The sequence below is a fragment of the Chiloscyllium plagiosum genome, unplaced genomic scaffold (genome assembly GCF_037043375.1).
Source record: "Chiloscyllium plagiosum isolate Xiang-an unplaced genomic scaffold, Cpla_swu_hap1 HiC_scaffold_51, whole genome shotgun sequence".
Lineage (NCBI taxonomy): Eukaryota > Metazoa > Chordata > Chondrichthyes > Orectolobiformes > Hemiscylliidae > Chiloscyllium > Chiloscyllium plagiosum.
Genome location: NW_028270189.1, coordinates 18,038,666 through 18,061,624, shown reverse-complemented (window position 1 = coordinate 18,061,624; position 22,959 = coordinate 18,038,666). Strand labels below are relative to the sequence as shown.

The following is a 22,959-nucleotide window of genomic DNA, read 5'->3' as shown; positions in this document are numbered from 1 at the left end:
AGCAATGTATTATTTTTAAAAAAGCTCCATCATTCTCAGTGTACAATTTGAGGTAAAATTACACACATGCAATTTCTGAAGCTGGAGAGGGATTACAGAGACAGGGAGGGATGTGGGTCTAGTGGGGGATTGTTGTCCAAACATCACTGTGGTGTACATGGACTGCAGCATTTCAGGGCGGCCGTTCACCACCACTTTCTCCAAGACACATAAAGGTGGCCAATAAATACTGGTCTGGGCAGCAAAGGCAACCTCCAGTGAATAAAACCGAGCAGTGACCTCTCCCAGCTGACTGGTTGTGCAGGTATAAACCGCTCGGAAATGCAGCTTGGAGAAAAGAGAAACAAACAGTGACATTTCACAGCTGCCCTCAGAGAGACCTCTCTCTTTGAGCTGCTCACAGCCGAATCAGCTCAGTGGGTTTCAGTCTCTTGAAACATCAATTTTAGACAGTTTTATTATATTAATAGTGAGAAAGGGGAGGGTTTCTTTTTTATGTCTTTCGGTCTGCTGTTTAAATGTTTAAAATATAAAGCGTAAGCATTAAGTTATTCTCGGGCAGTATTTTTCGAGCAGTAAGACTGTGCCTTTGTCTTGGTCTGTAGATTGTTAAGGCGGAGAGATGGCCTGTTGTAGATTGGTATGCTGTTCCTGTCGGATGTTGGAGATTAGAGAGAGTTTCAATGATCCTGATGATTGTGTCTGCAGGAAGTGTGTTTGCAAATCCTATCAGATCACATGGATTGGTGGAGGAGTGATTAAAGGCAGTGAGGTATTGATAGGAGCCGGGGGGTGTGATAGGTGGCAGTCTCAGGATTACAGGACACTGCAGATACAGTCAGGTAGATGGGTTACCTCTAGGAAAACTAGGAGGGGTAGGCAAGTACTGCAGGAATATCCAGTGGTTATCCCCAGCTCAAACAAGTGTACTGTTTTGGAAAATGTAGGGGGTAATAGACTTTCAGGGGAATATAGCACTGACTGCCAAGTTACTGCAACTGAGACTGGCTCTAACATAATGTAAGGTATACCCAGTTCCACGCAAACGATGGTGTTAGGGGACACTCTAGTCAGGGGCACAGTCTGCCATTTCTGCAGCTGACAGTGAGACATCAGAATGGGGTGGTGCCTCCCTGATGCTAGGGTCAAGGATGTCTCACAGAGGGAGCAGAATATTCTCAAAGGGGAGAATAGCCAGTGGGAGGACATTGTACATTGGTACCAATGGCATAGGAAGGGGAAAGCATGGGGTCCTGATGAGCAGGGAGATTTGCTAGTTCCACTCGGGAGGCATTAAACCAGTGAGGGAGTTGGGGTAAACCTAAAGAGATAGTGAGAAAAGAGGGATGTCCGAGGCTGGTACTGTTCAGATTAGACTGTCAAGGCAGGCAAGAGCAAGCCACAGAATAAAGTGGGACGGACCAATTACACTGCATTTATTTCAGTGCAAGATGCCTGACAGGTCAGGCAGATGGGCTCAGGGAATGGTTTTGAACATGGCACTGGGATATTATAGCAATTACAGAGGCATCACTCAGGGATGGATAGGACTAGCAGCTTAATATTCCAGGGTGTAGATGCGATAGAAAGGGGGCAACTGTCCAGGGGGAGTGGCGTCTTTGATTAGGGATAACATTACAGCTGGGCTTCGGGAGGATATTCCTGGGAGTACATCCAGGCAAGTTACTTGGGTGGTACTGAGAAATAAGAAAGGGATAACCGTCTTACTGGGATTGTATTATAGACTCTCTCCCAATAGTCAGCGGGGAATTGAGACACAAGTTTACCAGGAGACCTCAGTTATCTGTAAGAATAATATGGATGCAATTTTAAGGGGTTTTAACTTTACCAACATAGCCTCGGAGTGCTGTAGTGTTAAGGGTTTGGATGGAAAGGTATTTGTTCAGTGTGTACGAGAACATTTCAGATTCAGTTTGTAGGATGTACCTACTAGAGAAGGAACAAAACCTGACCTGTTTTCTTTATTCATTCACAGGATGAGGCTGTCACTGGCTTGGCCAGCATTTATTGCTTTGTTTAACCGGAGGGCAGTTAAGAATCAACCACGTTGCTATAGGTCTGGAGTCACATGCAGACCAGAACAGGTAAGGATGGCATTTTCCTTCCCTACAGGTCATGAGTGAACCAGATGGGATTCCCAACAATTGACAATGGATTCATTGTCGTCACAAAATTAATTTTTCCAGATATTTATTGAATTCACGTTCCAAAATCTGCTGTGATAGGATTCAAACCCAGGTCCCCAGAACGTTATCTGGGTCTCTGGATTAATTGTCTAGCGATAATTTCACTCTGTCATCGCTGCCTCTTAGGAAATGAGGCAGGGTGAGTGACCGAGGTATCAGTGGGGCAGCACATCAGCACCGAAGATCCCACAGTATTGTGGCTTAGTGGTTAGCGCTGCTTCCTCAGCACCAGAGACCTGGGTTTAATTCCAGCCTCTGGCGACTCTGTGTTGGAGTTGGCACGTTCTCCCCAGTGTCTGTGAGGGTTTCCTTCGGGTGTTCCAGTTTGCTCCCACAGTCCAAAGATGTGTAGGTTAGTTGGATGAACCACGTTAAATTTCCCATAGTGTCCAGATGCAGTAGATGAGGTTTTGGGATGTGCGGAGAAATCTCTGCCTGATGTGAAAAGATCCTTTTCGTGTCTTGGACAGAGGTCAGAGGGAGGTGTGGCCGCATGTTTTACATCTCCCGTGGCAGCAAGGGAGGGTCGAGGGTGTGGAGCATGGGTTGGTGGGAGGGGGTGGGCCTAACAAGAGGGTTGCCGAGGGAATGGTCTCCATGTAACGCAGATAGGGATGGAGAGGGAAATATGTCTGTGGTGGTGGGATCCGACTTTAGGTAGCAGAAATAACAGAGGTTAATGCACTGTATCTGGAGATTAGTGGAGTGGAAGATGAAGACTGCAAGGTTATAATCTTATTGTGGTTGAAGTGGTGGGATAAAGGTGGAGGTGCAGGAAGTGGAGGGTATGCATTGGAGGGCATTGTTGATCAAGTGAGAGGGAAATTGTGGTCCTTGAAGTAGGAGGCCTTTCTGGGATGTCCTGGGGTGGAATTGCTCCTCCTGGGAGCAGATATCGCAGAGGCAGAGGAATTGGGAGTACAGGATCACGCTTTCATACTTGAAGGAAATCAGGAGAGCAAAAAGAAGACATGAAATAGCTTCAGGCACTGGTTTAAGTAAAATCCAAAGAGATTAAACAAATATATCACAGACAAAAGATTAACTCGACCAGAGAATAGGCCCCCTTAAAGATCAACAAGGCTGTCTATGGAACCACAGGGAGTGGGAAAGATATGCAACTATTTCTTGCCATTTTTTACTGGAGAAGGATATGGAAGCTCAGGAGTTTGGAGAAATAAACAGAGATAACTTGAAAAGTGTCCATGTTACAGAGGAGGTGGTACTGGATGTCTTAAATCACATCAAGGTTGATAAAGCCCTGGAACCTGATCAGGTGTATCCCAGAACTTTCTGGAAATCTAGAAGTGATTGTTGGGCCTCTCCTGAGATATTTGTATCGTTGATAGCGACAGGTGAGGTGCCCTTATTTTAAAAAGGTGGTAAGGAGAGGCCATGGAACAAGAGAACAGTGAGCCTGAAGTCAGTGGCAGGCAAGTTGTTGGAAGGGATTCTGAGGGACAGGATATCCATCTATTTGGAAAGGTAAGGAATGATTAGGGAGTGTCGATGTGGCTTTGTACGTGCACAATTGTGTCTCACTAACTTGACTGAGTGTTTTGAAGTGACAAAGAAAATTGATGAAGCCAGGCGGTGAATGTTGTTTATGTGGACATTCAACAAGGTTCCACAAAGCAGACTGGTTAGCAGGGTTAGGTAACATGGAATGCAGGGAGAGCAAGCCATTTGGATACAAAACTGGCTTGAAGGTAGGAGACAGAGGGTGGTGATGGACGGTTGCTTTGCGGACTGGAGGCCTGTGGTCAGCAGTGTGCTACAAGGATCGATATTGGGTCCTTAAATAATTGACTTGGATGTGAATGTGTAAGGTATGGTCAGTAGGTTTACAGAAGGCACAAAAATTGGAGGTGTAGTGGACAGTGAAGAAGGTTAGTTTAGGATGCAACAGGATCTTGATCAGATGGGCCAATGGCGCAAGGAATGGCAGATGGAGTTCAATTTAGACAAATGTGAGCTGTTGGATTTCGGAAAGGCAAATCAGGGCAGGACCTGTACACTTAATGGTAAAGTCCTGGGGAGTGTTGCTGAACAAAGAGACGTTGGAGTGCAGGTTCATAGTTCCTTGAAAGTAGAGTCACAGGTAGGCGGGGTAGTGAATGCAGTGTTTGGTACACTCCCCGTTATTGGTCAATGCATTGAATGCAGCTGTTGTAACGTCATATTGTGGTTGTACAGGACATTGATTAATGCTCTTCTGGGATTCTGTTTTCAGTTCCAATCTCCCTGTTTTCGGAATGATGTTGTGAAACTTCAAAGGTTTCAGGAAAGGTTTGCAAGGACTTTGCCAGGGTTGGACGGGTTGAGCTATTGGGAAATGCTGAATAGGCTGGGACTATTTTCCCTGGAGAGTTAGAGACTGAGAGGTGACCTTCTAAATGTTTATAAAATCATGATGGACCTGGATAAGGTGAGCAGTCAGGGACTTTTTCCCGGGTTCTGTGGGTTCAGAACTAGAGGACACAGGCTTAAGATGAGAGGGAAAAGATATAAAAGGGATCATTTTTCTCAATGAACAGAGTTATCAGAATCTGGAACATTCCACCTGAAAAGGTGCTAGGATTCGAGTCCATAAGGAGTTTACAGGTTAACATTATGAATTGGGTGATTGGGACTAAATCTTACAGTTCCTACAAAGAAATGAAGTGCAATTTGGATCAATCTATGCTCCCTCTCAGGCCAAAAAAGACCCTGAGCTCCTGGTTGCCTGCCACTTTAACACGCGAGCGTGTTCCCTGGCCAACATCTGTCTCATGCTTAGGTGCAGTGATCCAGTGAAGCTTGTTGCAAGCTGGCAGAACACTCCAGAACATACCAAATGGACCATATTTCAAGGACTGCAATTTCCCCTCTCATGTGGTCAACCCCAATGCCCTCCAGTGTATCTCCTCCACTTCCGACACCACTGCCCTTGAGCTCCACCCCTCCAACCCTTAACTCACACACATTGTTATCACATTGCCTGCCATTACACACTACCCACGATTAACCACTAATTGTCTCCGTTGACAGCTATTCCCCACCTACATCACTCCACGATTGGAGCTGCCAAGGACACAAACCTCTAGAATATCCTCCCTAACCCCCTCTGTCCTCCATTAAGATTGTTGGGCCTCTCCTGAGATATTTGTATCATTGATAGCGACAGGTGAGGTGCCATTATTTTTAAAAAGGTGGGAAGGAGAAGCCATGGAACAAGAGAACAGTGAGCCTGAAGTCAGTGGCAGGCAAGTTGTTGGAAGGGATTCTAAAGGACAGGATAAACGTGTATTCGGAAATGATTAGGGAGAGTTAAAGTGGCTTTGTTTGTGCAAAATCGTGTCTCACTAACTTGAGTGTGTTTTTTTTCTTGAAGATGTGACAAAGATGATTGATGGCAGCCTGTGAACGTTGTCTCCATGGGAATTGAACAAGGTTCCACAAAGCAGACTGGTTAGCAAGGTTAGATAACATGGAATGCTGGGAGAATGAGCTATTTAGATACAAAACTGGCTTGAAGGTAGGACACAGAGAGTGGTGATGTAGGGTTGTTTTGTGGACTGGAGGCCTGTGAGCAGCAGTGTGCTGCAGCAATGGATATTGGGGCCTTCAATAAATGACTTGGATGTGAATATATGAGATATGGTCAGAAGGCACTAAAATTGGTGGTGTAGTGGGCAGTGTAGAAAGTTAGTTCAGAATACAACAGGATCTTGTTCAGATGGGCCATTGGAACGAAAAATGGCAGACTGAGTTCAATTTAGATAAATTTGAGCTATTGTATTTTGGAAAGGCAAATCAGGGCAGGACTTCTACACTTAATGGTAAAGTCCTTCGGAGTGTTGCTGAACAAACAGACCATGGAGTTCAGATTCATTGTTCGTTGAAAGTAGAGTCGCAGATAGGCAGACTAGTGAAGGTGGTGTTTGGTATGCTTATATTTATTGGTCGATGCATTGAATACAGAAGCTGGGACATCATATTGTGGCTGGACAGGACATTGATTAAGCCATTTCAGGAATTCTGTTTTAAGTTCAAAATCCCCTGTTCTGGGAAGGATGTTCTGAATCTTGAAAGAATTCAGACAAGATTGACAAAGACTTTGCCAGGGTTGGAGGATTTGGGCTACAGGGAGAGGCTGGGGGTAATTTCCCTGGAGAGTCAAAGACAGAGGTGACTTTATGGAGATTTATAAATCATGAGGGGCATGGATACGGTGAACAGCCAGGGTCTTCCCGCCCCCCCCCCCCAGGTGAGGTGGGTCCAAAACAAGAGCACATGGGCTTAAGTTGAGAGGGCAAAGATTTAAAAGGGATCTAAGGGGCAACGTTTTCAAGCTGAGTGTGGTGTGTGTGTGGAATGAGCTGCCAGATGAAGTAGTGGAGACTGATACAATTACAACATTTGAAAGGCATCCATGAATGGGATGGGTTTTGAGGGATAGGGCCCAATAGCTGGCAAATGGGACTCCAGTAGTTTAGGATCCCGAGTTGGCATGAACGAATTGGACCGAAGGTCTGTTTCTGTGCTGTCCATCTCTATGACACTAATAAATTAAGATGTGTTCCTCTTTTGTGGAGAGCTAGCAGAAGCACAGATAATTAAGTTAAGCAGTGATTTGGACCAGGTGCAGATTTGTTTCCAAACAATTAATTTGCAGAGAGAGAGGAATTGTTAGCACGATCACAATTTTTCGTAACTACTTTCAGGTAACTGGCAAATAATGCAGAGTGAAAATGGGAACATTATTTCACTCAGTAAGTTCTGCGCACCTGGAATAGGCTGAACGGCAGCTGGACACAGATTCAGCAGATGTTCTCAAACAGATTTATAATTTTACTTTTTAAGGAAGGACTTAGTGGGCTTTGGGCAAGTGAGAGGGGAGTTGGGACAGATTTGCAGCATCTCCAGAGGGAGAGAGTACAGTCCCAATGGGCTGAATAGCCCCCAGCCCCTGTGCTCTGTGATACTGCCCCATTCACTATGAATGATGAAGCTCATCACTGGGCAGAGAGAGAGAGGATCCCACCACTTACCTCACAATGGGGCCCGGCTGATTGATCTCAAACAAGTACACTGTTTCGGAAAGCGTCGGAGGTCACCCTCTCAGGGGCATATCGCACTGACAAGCAAGGTACTGGGGTACAGAGACTGGCTCCAATGTAATGTGAGGTATATGAGGTGCCTGGTAATCGATGGTGATAGGAGATTCTCTGGTATAGGGCACAGACTGCCGTTTCTGCAGCTGACAGTGAGACATCAGAATGGGTGGTACCTCCCTGGTGCCAGGGACAAGGATGTCTCGGAGAGGGAGCAGAGTATTCTCAAAAGGGAGTATGATCAGTGGGAGCTCATTGTACATTAGTACCAATGACATCGGAAGAGGAAAGGATGAGGTCCTGACGAGAGAATATAGCAAATTATCCTGGAGGATTAAAAAGTAGGTCTTCGTGGGTAGTAATATCTGGATTACTCTTTGTGCCGCATGCTAGTGAGAGTAGGAACAGCAGGATAGAGCAGATGAATGTGTGGCTAAGGATCTGGTGCAGGGAGAAGGATTGCTATGTTTGGATCATTGGAATCTCTGCTGGGGTAGAATTGACCTGCATAAGAAGGATGGATTGTACCTGAATTGGAAGGTGTCTAATATCCAGGCAGGGAGATTTGCTAGTGCTACTCAGGAGGCATTAAACCAGTGAGGGAGTGGGGGGTAAACCTAAAGAGATAGTGAGAGAAGAGGTATGTCTGAGGCTGGTACAGTTGAGAAGTTAGACAGTCATTCCTGAAGAAGGGCATGTGCCCGAAACGTCGAATCTTCTGTTCCCTAGATGCTGCCTGACCTGCTGTGCTGTTCCAGCAATAAAGTTTCAGCTTTGATCTCCAGCGTCTGCAGACCTCACTTTCTCCTCCAAGTTAGACAGTCAAGGCAGGCAAGGGCAAGGCACAGAACGAGGAAGGACCGAGCAGTTTCACTGCATTTATTTCAGTGCAAGAGGCCCGACAGGGAAGGCAGATGAGCTGAGGATTTGGTTTTGAACATTGGACTGGGATATCATGAATATTACAGAAACGTGGCTCAGTGATGGATGGGTATAGATGCAATGGGAAGGATAGAAAGAGGGACGTGAGGAGGCAGAATGGCATTTTGGATTAGGGATACCTTTATGGTTGTGCTCAGGGAGGATATTATTGGGAGTATTTCCAGTGAAGTTATTTGGATGGACTGGGAAATAAGAAAGGGATGATCACCTTGTTGTGGTTGTCTGCTTGGGTTTCGTCTGGTTGCTCTGGTTTCCTCCCACAGTCCAAAGATGTGTAGGATGGGTGGGTTATCCAGGCTGAATTGCCCATAGTGTTCAGGGATGTGCTGGCCAGGTGGATTGCTCATTGGAATTGCAACGTTATAGGGGTAGGGTAGAAGGCTCTGATGTTCAGTGTGGATGTGATGGGCTGAATGGCCCGCTTCCACGCTGTCTGGATTCTCTGATAATTCTACTAGCTTTAAAATAGTTACAGAAAATAATAGACCAGATCTAATAGATAGCTTTCTAAATTGGACAATTTCGATGGCACAAGGTAAGAACTTGCAAAATTTGTTTGCGGGAAGTTATTTCCAGGGAAAGGGATGGCTGGAAAGGGGGAACATAAGAACATAAGGAAGAGGAGCAGGAGTAAGCAATCTGGCCCCTCAAGCCTGCTCTGCCATTCAGTAAGACCAGGGCTGATCTTTTCATGGCCTCAGCTCCACTTTCCTGCTCTTTCTTGTAACCCTTAATTGCTTTCCTGTTCAGAAATCTACCTTTTGCCTTAAACACATTCAAGATGAAAGCCTCAGCTGCTTTACTCAGCAGCAAATTCCACAGATTCACAACCCTTTAGCTGCAGAAGTTCCTCCTGAACTCAGTCCTAAATCTCTCCACATACACCAACCCTCTCAACTCCAGGCCCAAACTAGTGACCCTCATCTGCACTCCCTCCAGTGCCAGTACATCCTTGCAGAAGTAAGGAGACCAAACCTGTACACAGTACTCCAGGTGTGGCCTCACCAGCAGCCTATGCATTTTTTTAGAATAAGTGGCATCACGTTTGCAGCTTGCCAATCTGTCGGAACTGTCCCAGAGTCAATCAAATTTTAGTGAATAATCACATGAGCATTTGCTATTTTCCCCCGCCATCTCTGGGATGCATTCTATCAGGGCCAGGAGACCCATCTACCTTTGGGCTCTTAGCTTTTTCAACAGTACCTCTTTACTGAGAATGATTGATTGTTTTGATGTCCACATCTGCCAATGCCTCCATAGGCCTGTGATAATGTGAGTACAGACACAGTATTTTCCTGTTAAGGCCAAGGCTGGTAGGTGTAGAGAATGCTGCATGACTAGAGAAATTGAGGCTCTGGTCAAGAAAATGAAGGAGGGATATGGCAGGTATTGAGAGCTGTGTTTGTGTGACTCCTAGAGGAGGAAAACTCTCGGGAAACCAGGAGAGCAAAAAGAGGACGTGAGATAGCTTGGGAAATTGGTTTCAGGAGAATCCAAAGAGATTCGACAAATACACTATGGACAAAAGAGTAACCAGGCAGAGAATAGCAACCCTCAAAAATCAGTTAGGCTGTCTATGGAACCGCAGGCGGTGGGAGAGATTCTGTCAGTATTTCACATCATTTTTCAGTAAAAACTGATATGGAAGCTAGAGAGTTTGGAGAAATAAATAGTGATAACTTGGCAATTGTTCATATTACAGTTGAGGAGGTACTGGATGTCTTAAAAAGCAGAAAGGTGGATAAATCCCAGGAATCTGAGCAGGTGTATCCCAGAACTTTGTGGGAAGCCAGGGAAGTGATTGCTGGGCCCCTCGCTGAGATATTTGTATCATCGATTGCCACAGACAGGGTGCTGGAAGATGGGTGCCATTATTTGAGAAAGTTAAAAATCACACACCAGGTTATAGTCAAACAGGTTTAATTGGAAGTGTGCTTCCAATTAAACCGGTTGGACTATAACCTGGTGTTGTGTGATTTCTAACTTTGTACACCCCAGTCCAACACTGGCATCTCCAAATCATTATTTGAGAAAGGTAGTAAGGAAAAGCCAGGGAACTATAGACCAGTGAGCCTGAAGTCAGTGGCAGGCAAGTTGTTGGAAGGGATTCTCAGGGACAGAATTTACATGTCATTGGAAAGGCAAGAAAAGATTAGGGATAGTCAGCATGGCTTTGTGCATGGAAGTCATTAACTTGGACTTGAGAAAGACACAAGGTTCCACATAACAGACTGGTTAGCAAGTTCAACACCATAGAATACAGGCGGAACTAGCTATTTGGATACAAAATTGACTGGAACATCAAAGAGTCATAGATGTACAACACAGAAGCAGAGACCCTTCGGTCCAACCAGTACATGCTGACCAGATATCCCAACGCAATGTAGTCCCACCTGCTTGCACCCGGCCCATATCCTTCCTATTCATATACCCATCAAGATGCCTTATAAATGTTGCATTCGTCCAACCTCCACCACTTCCTCTGGCAGCTCATTCCATACACATACCACCCTCTGTGAAAACGTTGCCCTACAAGTCTCTTTAAAGTCTTTCCCCTCTCACCCTAAACCTATGCCCTCTAGTGCTGGGATCCACCACCCCAGGGAAGAGACTTTGTCTATTTATCCTATCCATGCCCCTCATGATTTTATATACCTCTATAAGCTCACCTCTCAGCTTCGGACGCTCCAGGGAAAATAGCCCCAGTCTATTCAAAATCTATTCAACCCCCAGCTGAGATCAAATCCTCCAATCCTGGTAACGTTCTTGTAAATCTTTTCTGAACCCTTTCAAGTTTCACAACATCCTTCCAATAGGAAGGAGACCAGGTTTGTACGCAATATTCCAATAGTGACCTCACCAATGCCCTGTACAGCCACAACATGACCTCCCAACTCCTGTACTTAATGTTCTAACCATATGCCGCCTTCACTATCCTATCTACCTGCGGCTCCACTTTCAAGGAGCTATGAACCTGCACTCCAAGGTCTCTTTGTTCAGTAACACTCCTCAGGACCTTACCATTAAGTGTATAAGTCCTGCTAAGATTTGATTTCCCCAAATGCCACTCCTCAGCCCATTCACTCATCTGATCAAGATCCCGTTGTACTCTGAGGTAATTGTTTTCACTGTCCACTACACCTCCAACTTTGGTGTCATCTCACTAACTATGCCTGCTATGTTCACATCCAAGTCATTCATATAAATGACGAAAAGTAGTGGATCCAGCACCGACCCTTGTGGCACTCCACTGGTCACAGGCCTCCAGTCTGAAAATCAACCCTCCACCACCACCCTCTGTCTTCTGCCTTTGAGCGAGTTCTGGATCCCAATTGGCTAGTTCTCCCTGTATTCCATGAGCTCTAACCTTGCTGAGCAGTCAGTGTCTTGGTGAAGGGTGCTTTTAGGACTGGAAGCCTGTGGTGAGCAAAATGCTGTCAGGCTGGGTGCTGGGTCCACTGCTTTTTGTCATTTATATCAATGATTTCCATGTGAATATAGGAGCTATGGTTAGTAGGTTTACAATAGACACCAAAATTTGAGGTGCAGTGGACAGTAAAGTTACCTCAGAGTACAATGAGACTCCGATCAAATGGGCTGAGGAGTGGCAGATGAAGTTTAATTTTGATAAATGTGAGGTTCTGCATTTTGGAAAAGCAAATCAGAGCCGGACTTCTACACTTAATGGGAAGGTCCTGGGCAGTGTTGCTGAACTAAGAGATCTTGGAGTGCAGGTTCATCGTTCCTTGAAAGTGGAATCATAGATAGGCAGGGTAGTGAAGAAGGTGTTTAGTATTCTTGCCTTTATCGGTCAGTGCATTGAGTACAGGAGTTGTGACGTCATTTTGCGGCTGTACAGGACATAGAATTCCAGAAGTGACTGAATCAGCTTTCAGTCCTGGTCTCCCCACTATCGGAATGATATTGTGAAACTTGAAAGGATTCAGAAAATATGTTTCCAGGGTTGAGGGATTGAGCTATAGGGAGAGGCTGAATAGGCTGAGGCTGTTTTCACTGGAGAATCGGATGCTGAGGGGTGACCATAGAGGTTGATAAAATCGTGAGGGGCATGGATAGGGTAAACAGCCAGGGTCTTATTCCTGTTTAGGTGAGTCCAAAACTAGAAAGCACAGGTGTGAGGGAAAAGATTGAAAAGGGATATTAGGGGCAAAGTTTCAAGCTGAACGTGATACGTGTATGGAATAAGCTGCCAGAGAAAGTGTGGAGGCTGGTATAGTTACAACATTTAAAACACATCTCATTGGATATGTGATTGGGAAAGGTTTAGAAGGTTATGGGCCAAGTGCTGGCATATGGGACAAGATTAATTTAGGATATCTGGTTGGCCTGGACAAGTTGGACTGAAGGGTCTGTTTCTGTGCTGTACATCTCTATGGCACTAATAAATTAAAATTAAGATAGGTTTCTCTTTTATGGAGAGTTAGCAGAAGGTCAGACAATTCTCCTTGGAGCTGAGAAGGTTAAGCTGTGATTTCGACCAGGAGTTGATTTGTTTCCAGGGCATTTCATTTATAGAGAGACAGAGTGAGAAATTTTTAACGTCACAATTTTTAGCAACTACTTTCAGGTAACTGGCAAATAATGCAGATTAAAAATGTGAAGATTATTTTACTCACTAAATTCTGAGCATCTGGAACAGTTTGAAAGACAGCTGGATGCAGATTCAGTAGCTATTGTCAAAACAAATTTGAAATTTAACTTTTTTAAGGAAGGATTTGGAGGGCTATGTCCAAATGGAAGTTGAGTTGGGACTGACTGGCACTATCTCCAGAGGGAGAGAGTACAGCCCCAATGGGCGGAATAGCCTCCAGCCCCTGTGCTCTGTGATACTGCCCAATTCACTGTGAATGATGAAGCTCATCACAGGGCACAGCCGTAGAGATGTACAGCATGAAAATAAACCCTTTGGTTAAACAAGTCCATGCCAACCAGATATCCCAACCTAATCTAGACCCATTTGCCAACACTTGGCACATATCACTCTATCCTATTCATATACCCATCCAGATGCCAAATTTGTATAATTGTAGCAACATCCTCCACTTCCCGACAGAAGATTCCATACACGCACCAAACTCAGTGGGAAAAACAATTGCCCCTCTGATCCATTTTAAATTCTCCCCCTCTCATGTTAAACCTATGCCCTCTCATTCTGGACTCCCCCACCCCAGGGAAACGACCTTGTCTATTTATCCTACCCATGCCCCTCCTGATTTTATAAACCTCTATGAGGTCACCCCTCAGCCTCTGATGCACCTGGGAGGATCCCACCACTCAGGTCACAATGGGGCCTGGCTGATTGACACAGCTTCAGACCAATAGGAGAGTTGGCGTGATCCTCCAGCCAATGGGAGTGAATGAGGGGTGGGTCCAGCAGGCCAACACATGACCATCAGCTTTGCAGGCGCAGTGTCACTGTGAGGGGGGACTGAATGTGAAGGAGTGGGAGAGACAGCAGATACTGGGAGAGAGATGGAGTTAGTGTGGACTGGGAGGGTTGATAAACACTGTTTCAGTCTGCTGGACCTGAATTAGATACTCCGGGGAAATTAGAACCAAAAGAACTGCGGAGGCTGTAAATCACACACAACAACTGAAAGTACTGGAAAAGCTCAGCAGATCTGGCAGCATCTGTGAAGAGAAATCGGTTTGCATTTTGGATTCGGTGATCCATCCTCAGGAACTAGTGCTACTCGGAAAAAATGTTGGTTTTTATGCAGAAGGTAGTGGTTAAGGAGTAAATGATAGGGGGGGATAGAGTCCAAAGAGAGAGATAGGAGCAGTTGGACAAAGGAGTGGATAACGATTTGGCTTGGGGGGGGGGGGGAGGGGAGGGTGAATAGCTGTTTATGGGGACTGTTAGTGGCTAAACATTGGTAGTGTGTAATGGCAGGCTATGTAATAACAAGGCCTGGTATGTGGGGTAGGGGGCAAAGACACTAGGACGTGGGAGAGTTCAGACCTAAAATTATTGAATTTGATGTTGAAGCCAGAGGATTGCAGGGTCCCCGACTGGGAGATGAGGTGTTGTTCTTCCAGCTTGCGTTAAAGTGTGGCCTTTTTGCAGCCACAATGTAACTCATCAGTCACCATTTCCACCACTGCCACTCAGATGCTACCAGGTTCCTGTCTCCTCCACTAACAGCTTTCCACCGTCCCACCAGATCGTTATTCACTCCTTTGTCTTTACAAATGTTCCTGTCTCTCTTTGCACTCTGTCCCCACCTATTATTTACTCTTTACCCCTATCTCCTGTAGTCCAAAGATGTGCAGGTTCAGTGAATTGGCCCAGCTAAATTTCCCGTAGTGTTCGTGGATGTGCATTAGTCCGGGGAAATGGAGAGTAATAGGGAGGGGAATGGATCTGGGTGAAATGAACTTCGGAGGGTGGATGTGTAATTGTTGGGCCGAAGAGCCTGTTTCCACGCTATAGGGATTCTACTTTTCCCAGCTGTTTTCGGTTCTGATGAAGGGTCACAGAACCCGTGATGACCCTTGGTGTTTGCAGGAGGTGGAAAGGGGAGAGTGGCAGCAGAAACCGGATGAGATGTATCAGTGTAGACTGGGAGGGTTTAGTCATACTCTGTGCAGGTTGTTAATCTGAATTAGAAAATCTTGGTCCCACATTTGCAGCAAAGAGGAAAACAGCTGTGGGCCTCAGGCAGTGAGAGGTCCTGGGTTATGGCCGCCATCTTTATTTGGGGTAAGGTACAGCAAGGCGCATGCACATGTCCTCTTTTTTGGGGGGGTGGGGTGATTTCAAGAGGAGTGTTTATACATCAAACACATACCAAGAGAAGTGTTCGCCCTCACTATTCGTCTTGCACTGATTGTGAGCTTTGTTTTGCGAATTCATTTTATAGGATATTAATTGAGAATAATTGAGACTGGGATCTCAAAAACAAGTTTCTACAGTCCACGGAATAATCACGATCTGAATATCATTGGCATTTAACTGTGGAACGAGAAAGGTTTGTTCAGTCTGAGAAAATATCACCAATAGTTTTGTCAAGCAAAAAGCAGAAAGATGTTCAAGTTCATGGTCAGATCACCCTTTGGGTATGTGTTCAATTCTTGGTCCTGCAGCTGTGGAAGGAGGTATTGGCCTGAGAGAGAGCACAGATTTATCCAAATGCCAGATTTAGTCCCAGTCACCCATTTCATGATGTTAACCTGTAAACCCTCTACTTCCAATTCCCTGCAAGCTTCTCATTGAATTTCCTTGTGGACTCAAATTCCAGCACCATTTCAGGTGGAACATTCCAGATTCTGACAACTGTCTGTTCATCCAGAAACTGCTGAAGTCCATGTTGACTCTGGGGTTGCAAAGGGCTGAACTGAAAGATGAGATGCTGTTCCTGAGCTCCCATTGAGATGCATTAGAACAGTACAGGAGGCTGAGGGCAGTGTCGGTGTGAGCAGACATTGAAAATGACAAGGCTGCACTGAGAGTGCTGCTTGGCTCAATGAGAGTGTTTTGGAGTTGGGTGTAAACAGAGTGAGGTGAGACTGGGAGAAGGTGAAGCTGAAACTCAAGTTTAGTTCAGGCCATTCAGTAATTCGCGTGGTCCCAATGGGAACAGTCAATTTCTCAGTGATACCTGCTGAGTATTTAAGTTTTTAAAGTATGACATATCTGCTGAAGTAAAGTTTTTTTTTTATTATAATGTGCATGTTTGAAGTGAAGGAAGGTTGCGCACTCATTTAAATTTTCTTAATGGGAGTAACGAGATAAATGTAGAGAGATGTTGTGATATGGCACCTCAGACCCGTGGTGTGGTCCTCTTGTACAATGTGGGAAATAAGGGACGCTTCCAGTGTGCCTGACGGCTATGTGTGCTGCAAGTGTGTTCATCTGCAGTTACTGGGAACCTGCTTTTCAGACCTGGAGCTGTGAGTGGACTCACTGTGGAGAATCTGAGAATGTTATGGACAGCATGTTTAGTGAGTTAGTCACACTGCAGGTGAGGGCTACACAGGCAGAAAGGGAATGGGTGACCATCAGATCAAGGAAAAGGCTCAGAAATGGGGTGCAGGGGTGCCCAGTGGTCATCCCCTTCTCATAGAGATACTGTATCCCGCTTGGGATTCTGTAAGGGTGGGAATGGGTGGGGTGGCTTCTCGGGAAATCAGCACCAGCTAGGGTCATGCCACCACAGAGAGCTCCGCTGCAAAGAGCGGGAGGAAAGAGAGGAAACACGGCTCTCGTGACAGGGGATTCAATGCTCAGGGTTAGGGCGGGCACTGCTGTGACCATAGACATGAATCCAGGATGGTATGTTACCTCCATAAAGCTAGGATCCGCAATATCATGGAGCGGCTGCAGGACTTTCTGGAGCTGGAAGTTAAACAGCCCATGGTGGTGGAACACACAGATGCCAACGACATCGCTAAACAGGGGGATGAGGGCCTGAAAGCTAGATATAGGGAGAGCAGAGATGCATTAAAATGTAGATCCTGAAATGTAATAAGGTCAGACTTACTCCCAGTGCCATGTGCTACTGAGAGCAGGAATAAGAGGGTAGATCAGCTGGATGTGTGGCTGGGGAAATGGTGTACCAGAGAAAGGTTTAGATTCTTCAGGCACTGGGACTGTTTCTGGGTGGGTCCTATACCAGCCTGACCGGTTACCCCTGAGCAGAGCTGAGACAAATCTGATGGGGGCTTTTGCAGTTCCATTGGTGAGGTTTTAACTAGTCTGGCAGGGGGTTGGGAACTAAAGTGTCGGCTTAGATGGGTCAGATTCAGGTCAGGGAATGGGAGGTAGAATATTAGTGATGTAGTCAGCAGCTCAGAAAGCCAAAGAAAAGGAGGATTAAACGAGGATTGAGTCCCTCTTCAGCCATCAGTCCTGCCATCTCAGAAATGTGAGTCAACAAAATATGGAGCTGTATACATGTCTATGTGCTTCAGCAAAATGGTGGAAATCTGCAATAAGAACATAAATTGCTGGACATCCTAAGCAAGTCTGTCAGCATCTGAAATGGTGACAGATGCAGGAAACATTGCAGCCTGGAAGAAGTGTTTAGATGATCACACCAAGATGTTACATGGAGTGCCAGAACGTGGGACTAGAATAAATAGGCGTTTGATGACCAGCATGGATACGATGGGGCAGGAAAATTGATGTTTTGGGTCAGGACTATTCATTCGGACTGACAAACTGTCCTGACCCAAAACATCAACGTTCCTGCCCCTCTGATGCTGTCTGACCTGCTGCACGTCCCCAGATCAACATTGTATAAACTCTGACTTCCAGCATCTGCAGCCCTTAACTATCTACACATCCCAGGACTCAGGCTGGTGCCCCTCCTTTACTCTCTCTCAGTAACCAGGAGAGTCTTCCTTGGGAAAGGGGAACAAAGGTACACGCAGTACTCCAGGTGTGGTCTCGCCAAGGCCCTTCGAGAAAGGGATCCCTGCTCCGGTACTCGAATCCTCTCACTAGGAAGGTCACACATCATTTACATTCTCCACTGCTTCCCACTCCTGCCTGCTTCTGAAAAGAGGGAATCTCAGAGAAACACAGAATAAAATGGGGTCAGAGTCTCTGGTATAAAACTGTTGAACACAATGCCCCCATCTTCTCCATATTGGTCATCAAGCGCACGTGCCTGGTGTAATCATCTGAACACTTCTTCCAGGCTGCAATGTTTTCTGCATCTGTCACCATTTCAGATGCTGCCAGACCTGCTGAGGATCTCCAGCACTTTGTTTTCTCTGTTGTAGAGTACTGAAAGGGGGGATTTGCAGTTGAGAAATTCAAATTGAATTTCATGTTCAGTTTTGATAGTTACTTGATCCGTGCCGATCTGGATATCATTGGCCTTTTCATCTGGAACGAAAGGTGTGCATTCTGCCCGTGGACGAATATCTCAAATGTCAGTGCGGCTGGAAAAAGTACTGAGACAGCAAAGTCCGTGTTAGTGTGATGACTGTAGAGAGAGATTTCATTTGGTTTTTGAAAGTCTAAAAAATCATGGCACATTTCCCAGGAACAGTTAAGCCCCAGATTGGTTTTGTATGAGGGCAATTTACCATGAAACCAGAAAGACAAAAGGATTCCTGCATCATGGAAGAAGCTGTGAAAATGGAATTGTTGTAACGGAGTGAATTGTCGATCATGGATTGTAATTCATTGGTGTTGTCACGTCGGTTCCAGTGCCCCGTGGGGTAACACGGGAAATGTGATGAGTGCAGTGTAGGTTCCAGTTATGAAACTGGAAAGGTGCAGAAGAAATTTACAAGGATGATGCCAGGTCTCAGGGGTCTGAGTTACAGGGAGAGGTTAGACAAGCGAGGACTTTTTTGTTTAGAGCAGAGGAAACCGAGGGGTAATATATTAAAGAAGTGTATAAGATCATGAGAGGCATGGGTAATATGAATGCACTCAGTCTTTTTCCCAGGGAATTCAGGACTGGAGGGTATCAGTTTAAGGTTAGAGGAGAAAGAATAAAAGGGAACCTGAGGGGCAACTGTTCTACACAGAGGGTGGTATGTATATGGAATGAACTGCCAGTGGAAGCGGTTGAGGTGGGTCTGTTAACAACATCTAAAGGGCATTTGGACAAATACATGGATAGGAAAGTTTCAGAATCAGATGAGCCAAGTGCATGGTAATGGGGTTAGCATGGATGGACATTCTGATTGGCATGGGCCAGTTTGGGCCAAAGGGCCTGTCTCTGATGTAGGATTCTATGACTATGTCAATTTGCTATTTCTCCCCCTAACTCTGTTGGTATCTTGGGATATATTCCATCAGGGCAAAGAGACTTGTCTACCTTTAGCTCCATTAGCTTGCCCAGCTCTAACTCTTTCATGATAACTGTTGTTTCTAGGTCCTCACCTTCCTCAGTCTCCTTATCAATTACTGGCATGTTCTTCGTATCCTCCACTGTGAAGACTGACTGCTGTGTCCTCATATTCCTGAACCCTGCTGGATAGGAATAGCTAGGCACAGAACTCTGAGAGCTATTCTTTGAGTCTTTATTGATGAAACATGGCAGTTACCTGGATAGTGTACATGTAGAACACCTCCAGGCAGCATCAGGTAACTCCCCACCTGTCCGATGTGCCGCTCCCATTCTTATACCTTTGTGGTTTGGGACTTTGAATAGAAACTGTATCTCAGTATTATCTCCATGGCAACGGCAGTTTGAAAGTCGAGTTCAGTTCAGCACTTTGTGGTTAAACCACACACCCCTCCCCCCATGCCCCTTTGGCTCCCTCAAGTATCTGACAGGCGCTTCAGTTTCAATGGGGCTGTCTATCAGGATTCTGATGTGGAGGAGCCGGTGGTGGGTTGGACAAAGTTAAAAACCACACATCACCAGGTTTTCGTCCAACAGGTTTATTTGGAAGTACAAGCTTTTGGAGAGTGCTGTGATTTTTAACTTGATCAGGATTATCTCTGTGGTAACAGTTAAGTGCTTCAACAATTACAGAGGCCATATGTTCCTCACACAATAGGTTCCCCTCTAACAGTGTAAACTGCTATTCTGTCCCTGGGGATAGCTACTCATCACTTTTCTCCCCCAATCCCATCTCGCTTTCTGTTGATCTTTAAACTTTTTCTAATCTCCTTGGTCTTTGGCAATTTGTATGCATTCTATTTCAGTTTGATAGACTCTCTTATTTCCTCAGCCACCCATGGCAGATTATTCCTTTTCCTACAGTCCTTCCTTTTCCCTGATATATACTTTTGCTGAGCAGTTTGAAAAATTGCTTTGATATTCCCGCAGTCTGTCAACTTTCCCACCGTAAAGTCTTTGTTTCCAGTCTACATTAGCCAACTTCTGCCTCATCCTATTGTAGTCTCCTTTTGTTTAAAAAGCGCAGGATCTTGGGAGTGGATCTAATCTTCCAGCTTTTCATCTGTGTTCTAAGTTCAACCAGACTTCTCAGAAGTCTTTTATCAGATTACGAGGTGAGACGATGTTACCTGGGTGTTTTGGTTTTCATTGTCAGTGACCTTGGCTTTGTAATAAAGTACAGGATAGATATTCACAACAACGTATTCTGGGCGGTGTGAATGTACTACACAATCAAAAACCATAAATCACTGTCTCCCCTCAGTTTAAAATTGCAAAATCATTATCTCCTACACACTTCCTCACTATCTAAGTTTGGAACGCTAATCCATCTGACTATGTCATTTTCCGAAAATCTCCTTTGGTGAAAGTGGTGAGTTTTGGATTCAGCTTTCCAGTTATTACCGTAGGAAGAGACGCACTGGGCACAGGAGAACCAGCCCCACCATTTAAAAAGGTGATCATTGAGCTCACATCGGTCTCAGCTGGATTTTCCTGCCAGCTCTTTCTCACCCTTCAACCCATTGCAAATTGAACATCTGTATCTCTTCATTACATTGGCTCATTGTCCTGGCATCCACCGCATTTTGAGTAGGGAATTCCACAGATTCACAACACATCGAGATAAGTACATTCTTCCTCATGAGAATAGAATAGAGTCCCTATAGAGCAGAAACAGGGTATTCATCCATCGAGTCCACACCAACCCTATGATGTGCATCCCGTTCAGACCCACTCATTCCCTGTAACATTGCATTTCCCATGGCTAATTGTCTGACCGGCATATGCATGGACACTATCAGCAATTTAGCATGGGCAATCCACCTAACCTGCACATCTTTGGACTGTGTGAGGAAACTGGAGAACTGCATGAAACCATGCAAACATGGGGAGAATGTGTAATCTCCCCACAGTCGCCTAAGGTCTCTGATGCTGTGAGACAGCAGTGCTAGCCACTGAGCCACCTCTGCTTAAAACCTGCTGCCCCTTATTAACCTCCCTAGCCCCCAATTGGCTGAATATATGTTCCTTACATCAGAAATCAGGTTGTCTAAGCGGATGTCTTAGTAAATCCCAGTGACAGCCCACATGTCCCGTGTGTCTGAATGGGGATCCAATACACAACATCCTCCACCCCACACTTTTCATTCACGTTCCAGAGACAGGGATCCAGTGGCTGCATGAGGACTGCAACTCCCAAATTCCGAGGCAGGGACCACACGTCTGTGGGGAAACCCGGCACTGCACAAGTACAGAATGTGGGTGAGTTTTGGAGCATGTGCTTTGGGGGAACTAGTGGAAAGGATTTCACACTGTGATTGGCTGGACGAGGAACGTATTTGCTTATAGTATTGATCTGTTGGAGGGTCAAAGTGTCACCACACCCACATGGAACCAAGTTCCATTCCCAACTTGTCATAACACTGGAATCTACAAATGAGAAACAAAGAAGAATCTGACCCATTCTCCCAGACTGAAGGTTCCTCTACTGTCCAGGATCTGCCACCTCCCTGTCTGTTTCCTTTTGTTTCATTCTGCTGTTACATTATTGACTTGCAGCAACTGAAGGGAAAGGAAGTGAACCCAGAAAGGGTGCAGCGTCTAACCAGGGACGGGAAGTGGTGGCATAGATCTGTTTATCAGTAACTCCATGAGAATGTACATTAGGGGTACATTAGGGGGCAGCAGAGTCAGAATGGTGGGAGAGAGTAAGTGGGCTGGAGGGTTACAGCTTTGAGGGAAGAAAGGGGGAAAAAGATATTCCAGAGAAACTAGAATTGTCTGCTCTGAATTTCTAATCTGTACATATTCCTTTATACAGGGTGCTAGATGGTGAAGATTTGCAGACTGAAATCTCAAAATCATATACAGATTGTGATTAAGTTAACCAGCATTTGAAGAACCAAAGATAGAGAATCACTCGGCCAAAATCCTTCAACACTCTCCCTCCCAGCATTGTCGGTCTATCATCACCAAATGGACTGTGAATGGTTCAAGACAGCAGCTCACTACCATCTTCTGAAGGGTAACTAGAGATGGGGAATAAATGCTGGCTGAGCCAGTGATGCCCATATCCTGGAAATGGTTTCTATCTCTAGTTGCTGAAACCCAGTTGGTGTTACTGCAGGATGATGAGGGACGCTGAGTGCATCCTCCAGGAGGCAGCACCATCACAATACCCCTGCCTATACCCACACAGTAACACCGCAACGCCACTGGAACAAAAGGTGGTGAAGCCAAAGGAGGACTTAGATATAGTTCTTCAAGGTAAAGTCATGAAAGGGGATTGGAACACAGCAGGAACAGGAGATTGAGCTGCATGGTTAGCTGTTTTCCCTTGAATGGTGGAGCAGGATTGAAAGACCGAATGGCCTCCTGCTGCTATCTCCCAGGTATGTATATATAGCCTTGGAGCCCAGGTAGGAAGAAGTGGGCAGGGATTCTCCAGGAGATTGCACTTCCACATCAGTTTTCAGTGAAGGACGGTTTGATGGATTTTATTTAACATTTGTGAAGTTGGTTTTAAAATATTGTAGCTATTTATTCCACAATAAATAAAACTAAAAGAAAAGAAATGAAACTATCTGAATATAACAGTTTTTAAAAATTTCAAATGCCTTGTAAAACAAAATCCTGTCTATTCCCGGACACCATCTCTTTCCAGTTACTCAAACTCCAGGGAAATATTCCCTCCCTGTCTGAACCTTTGTTTGATTTCACTGCTTTTCAGTTCTCCTTCTGTGAGCTGTGAAGTGTTCTTTCCCCCCCCCCCCCCCACCATTTCTCCGACCCAGACGTGTTATCACACAGAGCTGAGCAACCTTCCCACGTTCATCATTACGCCATTTTGGGTTTTGTTAATATATAATCACCTGCAGTAAA

The 22,959-nt window shown here is 45.4% G+C and overlaps 1 protein-coding gene across 1 annotated transcript in view; it reads left to right on the top strand.

Moving 5' to 3' along the window:
• Positions 1 to 22,728, top strand: part of LOC148135036 (uncharacterized) — a 49,120-nt gene extending 26,392 nt beyond the window's left edge. The window contains exons 5-7 of the mRNA XM_087985240.1: positions 1,997 to 2,105; positions 21,237 to 21,339; positions 21,899 to 22,728. Coding sequence (XP_087841366.1) covers positions 1,997 to 2,041 — 45 coding nt within the window. The 3' untranslated portion in view covers positions 2,042 to 2,105; positions 21,237 to 21,339; positions 21,899 to 22,728. The remainder of the gene's footprint in view (positions 1 to 1,996; positions 2,106 to 21,236; positions 21,340 to 21,898) is intronic.
• Positions 22,729 to 22,959: the final 231 nt, after the last annotated feature.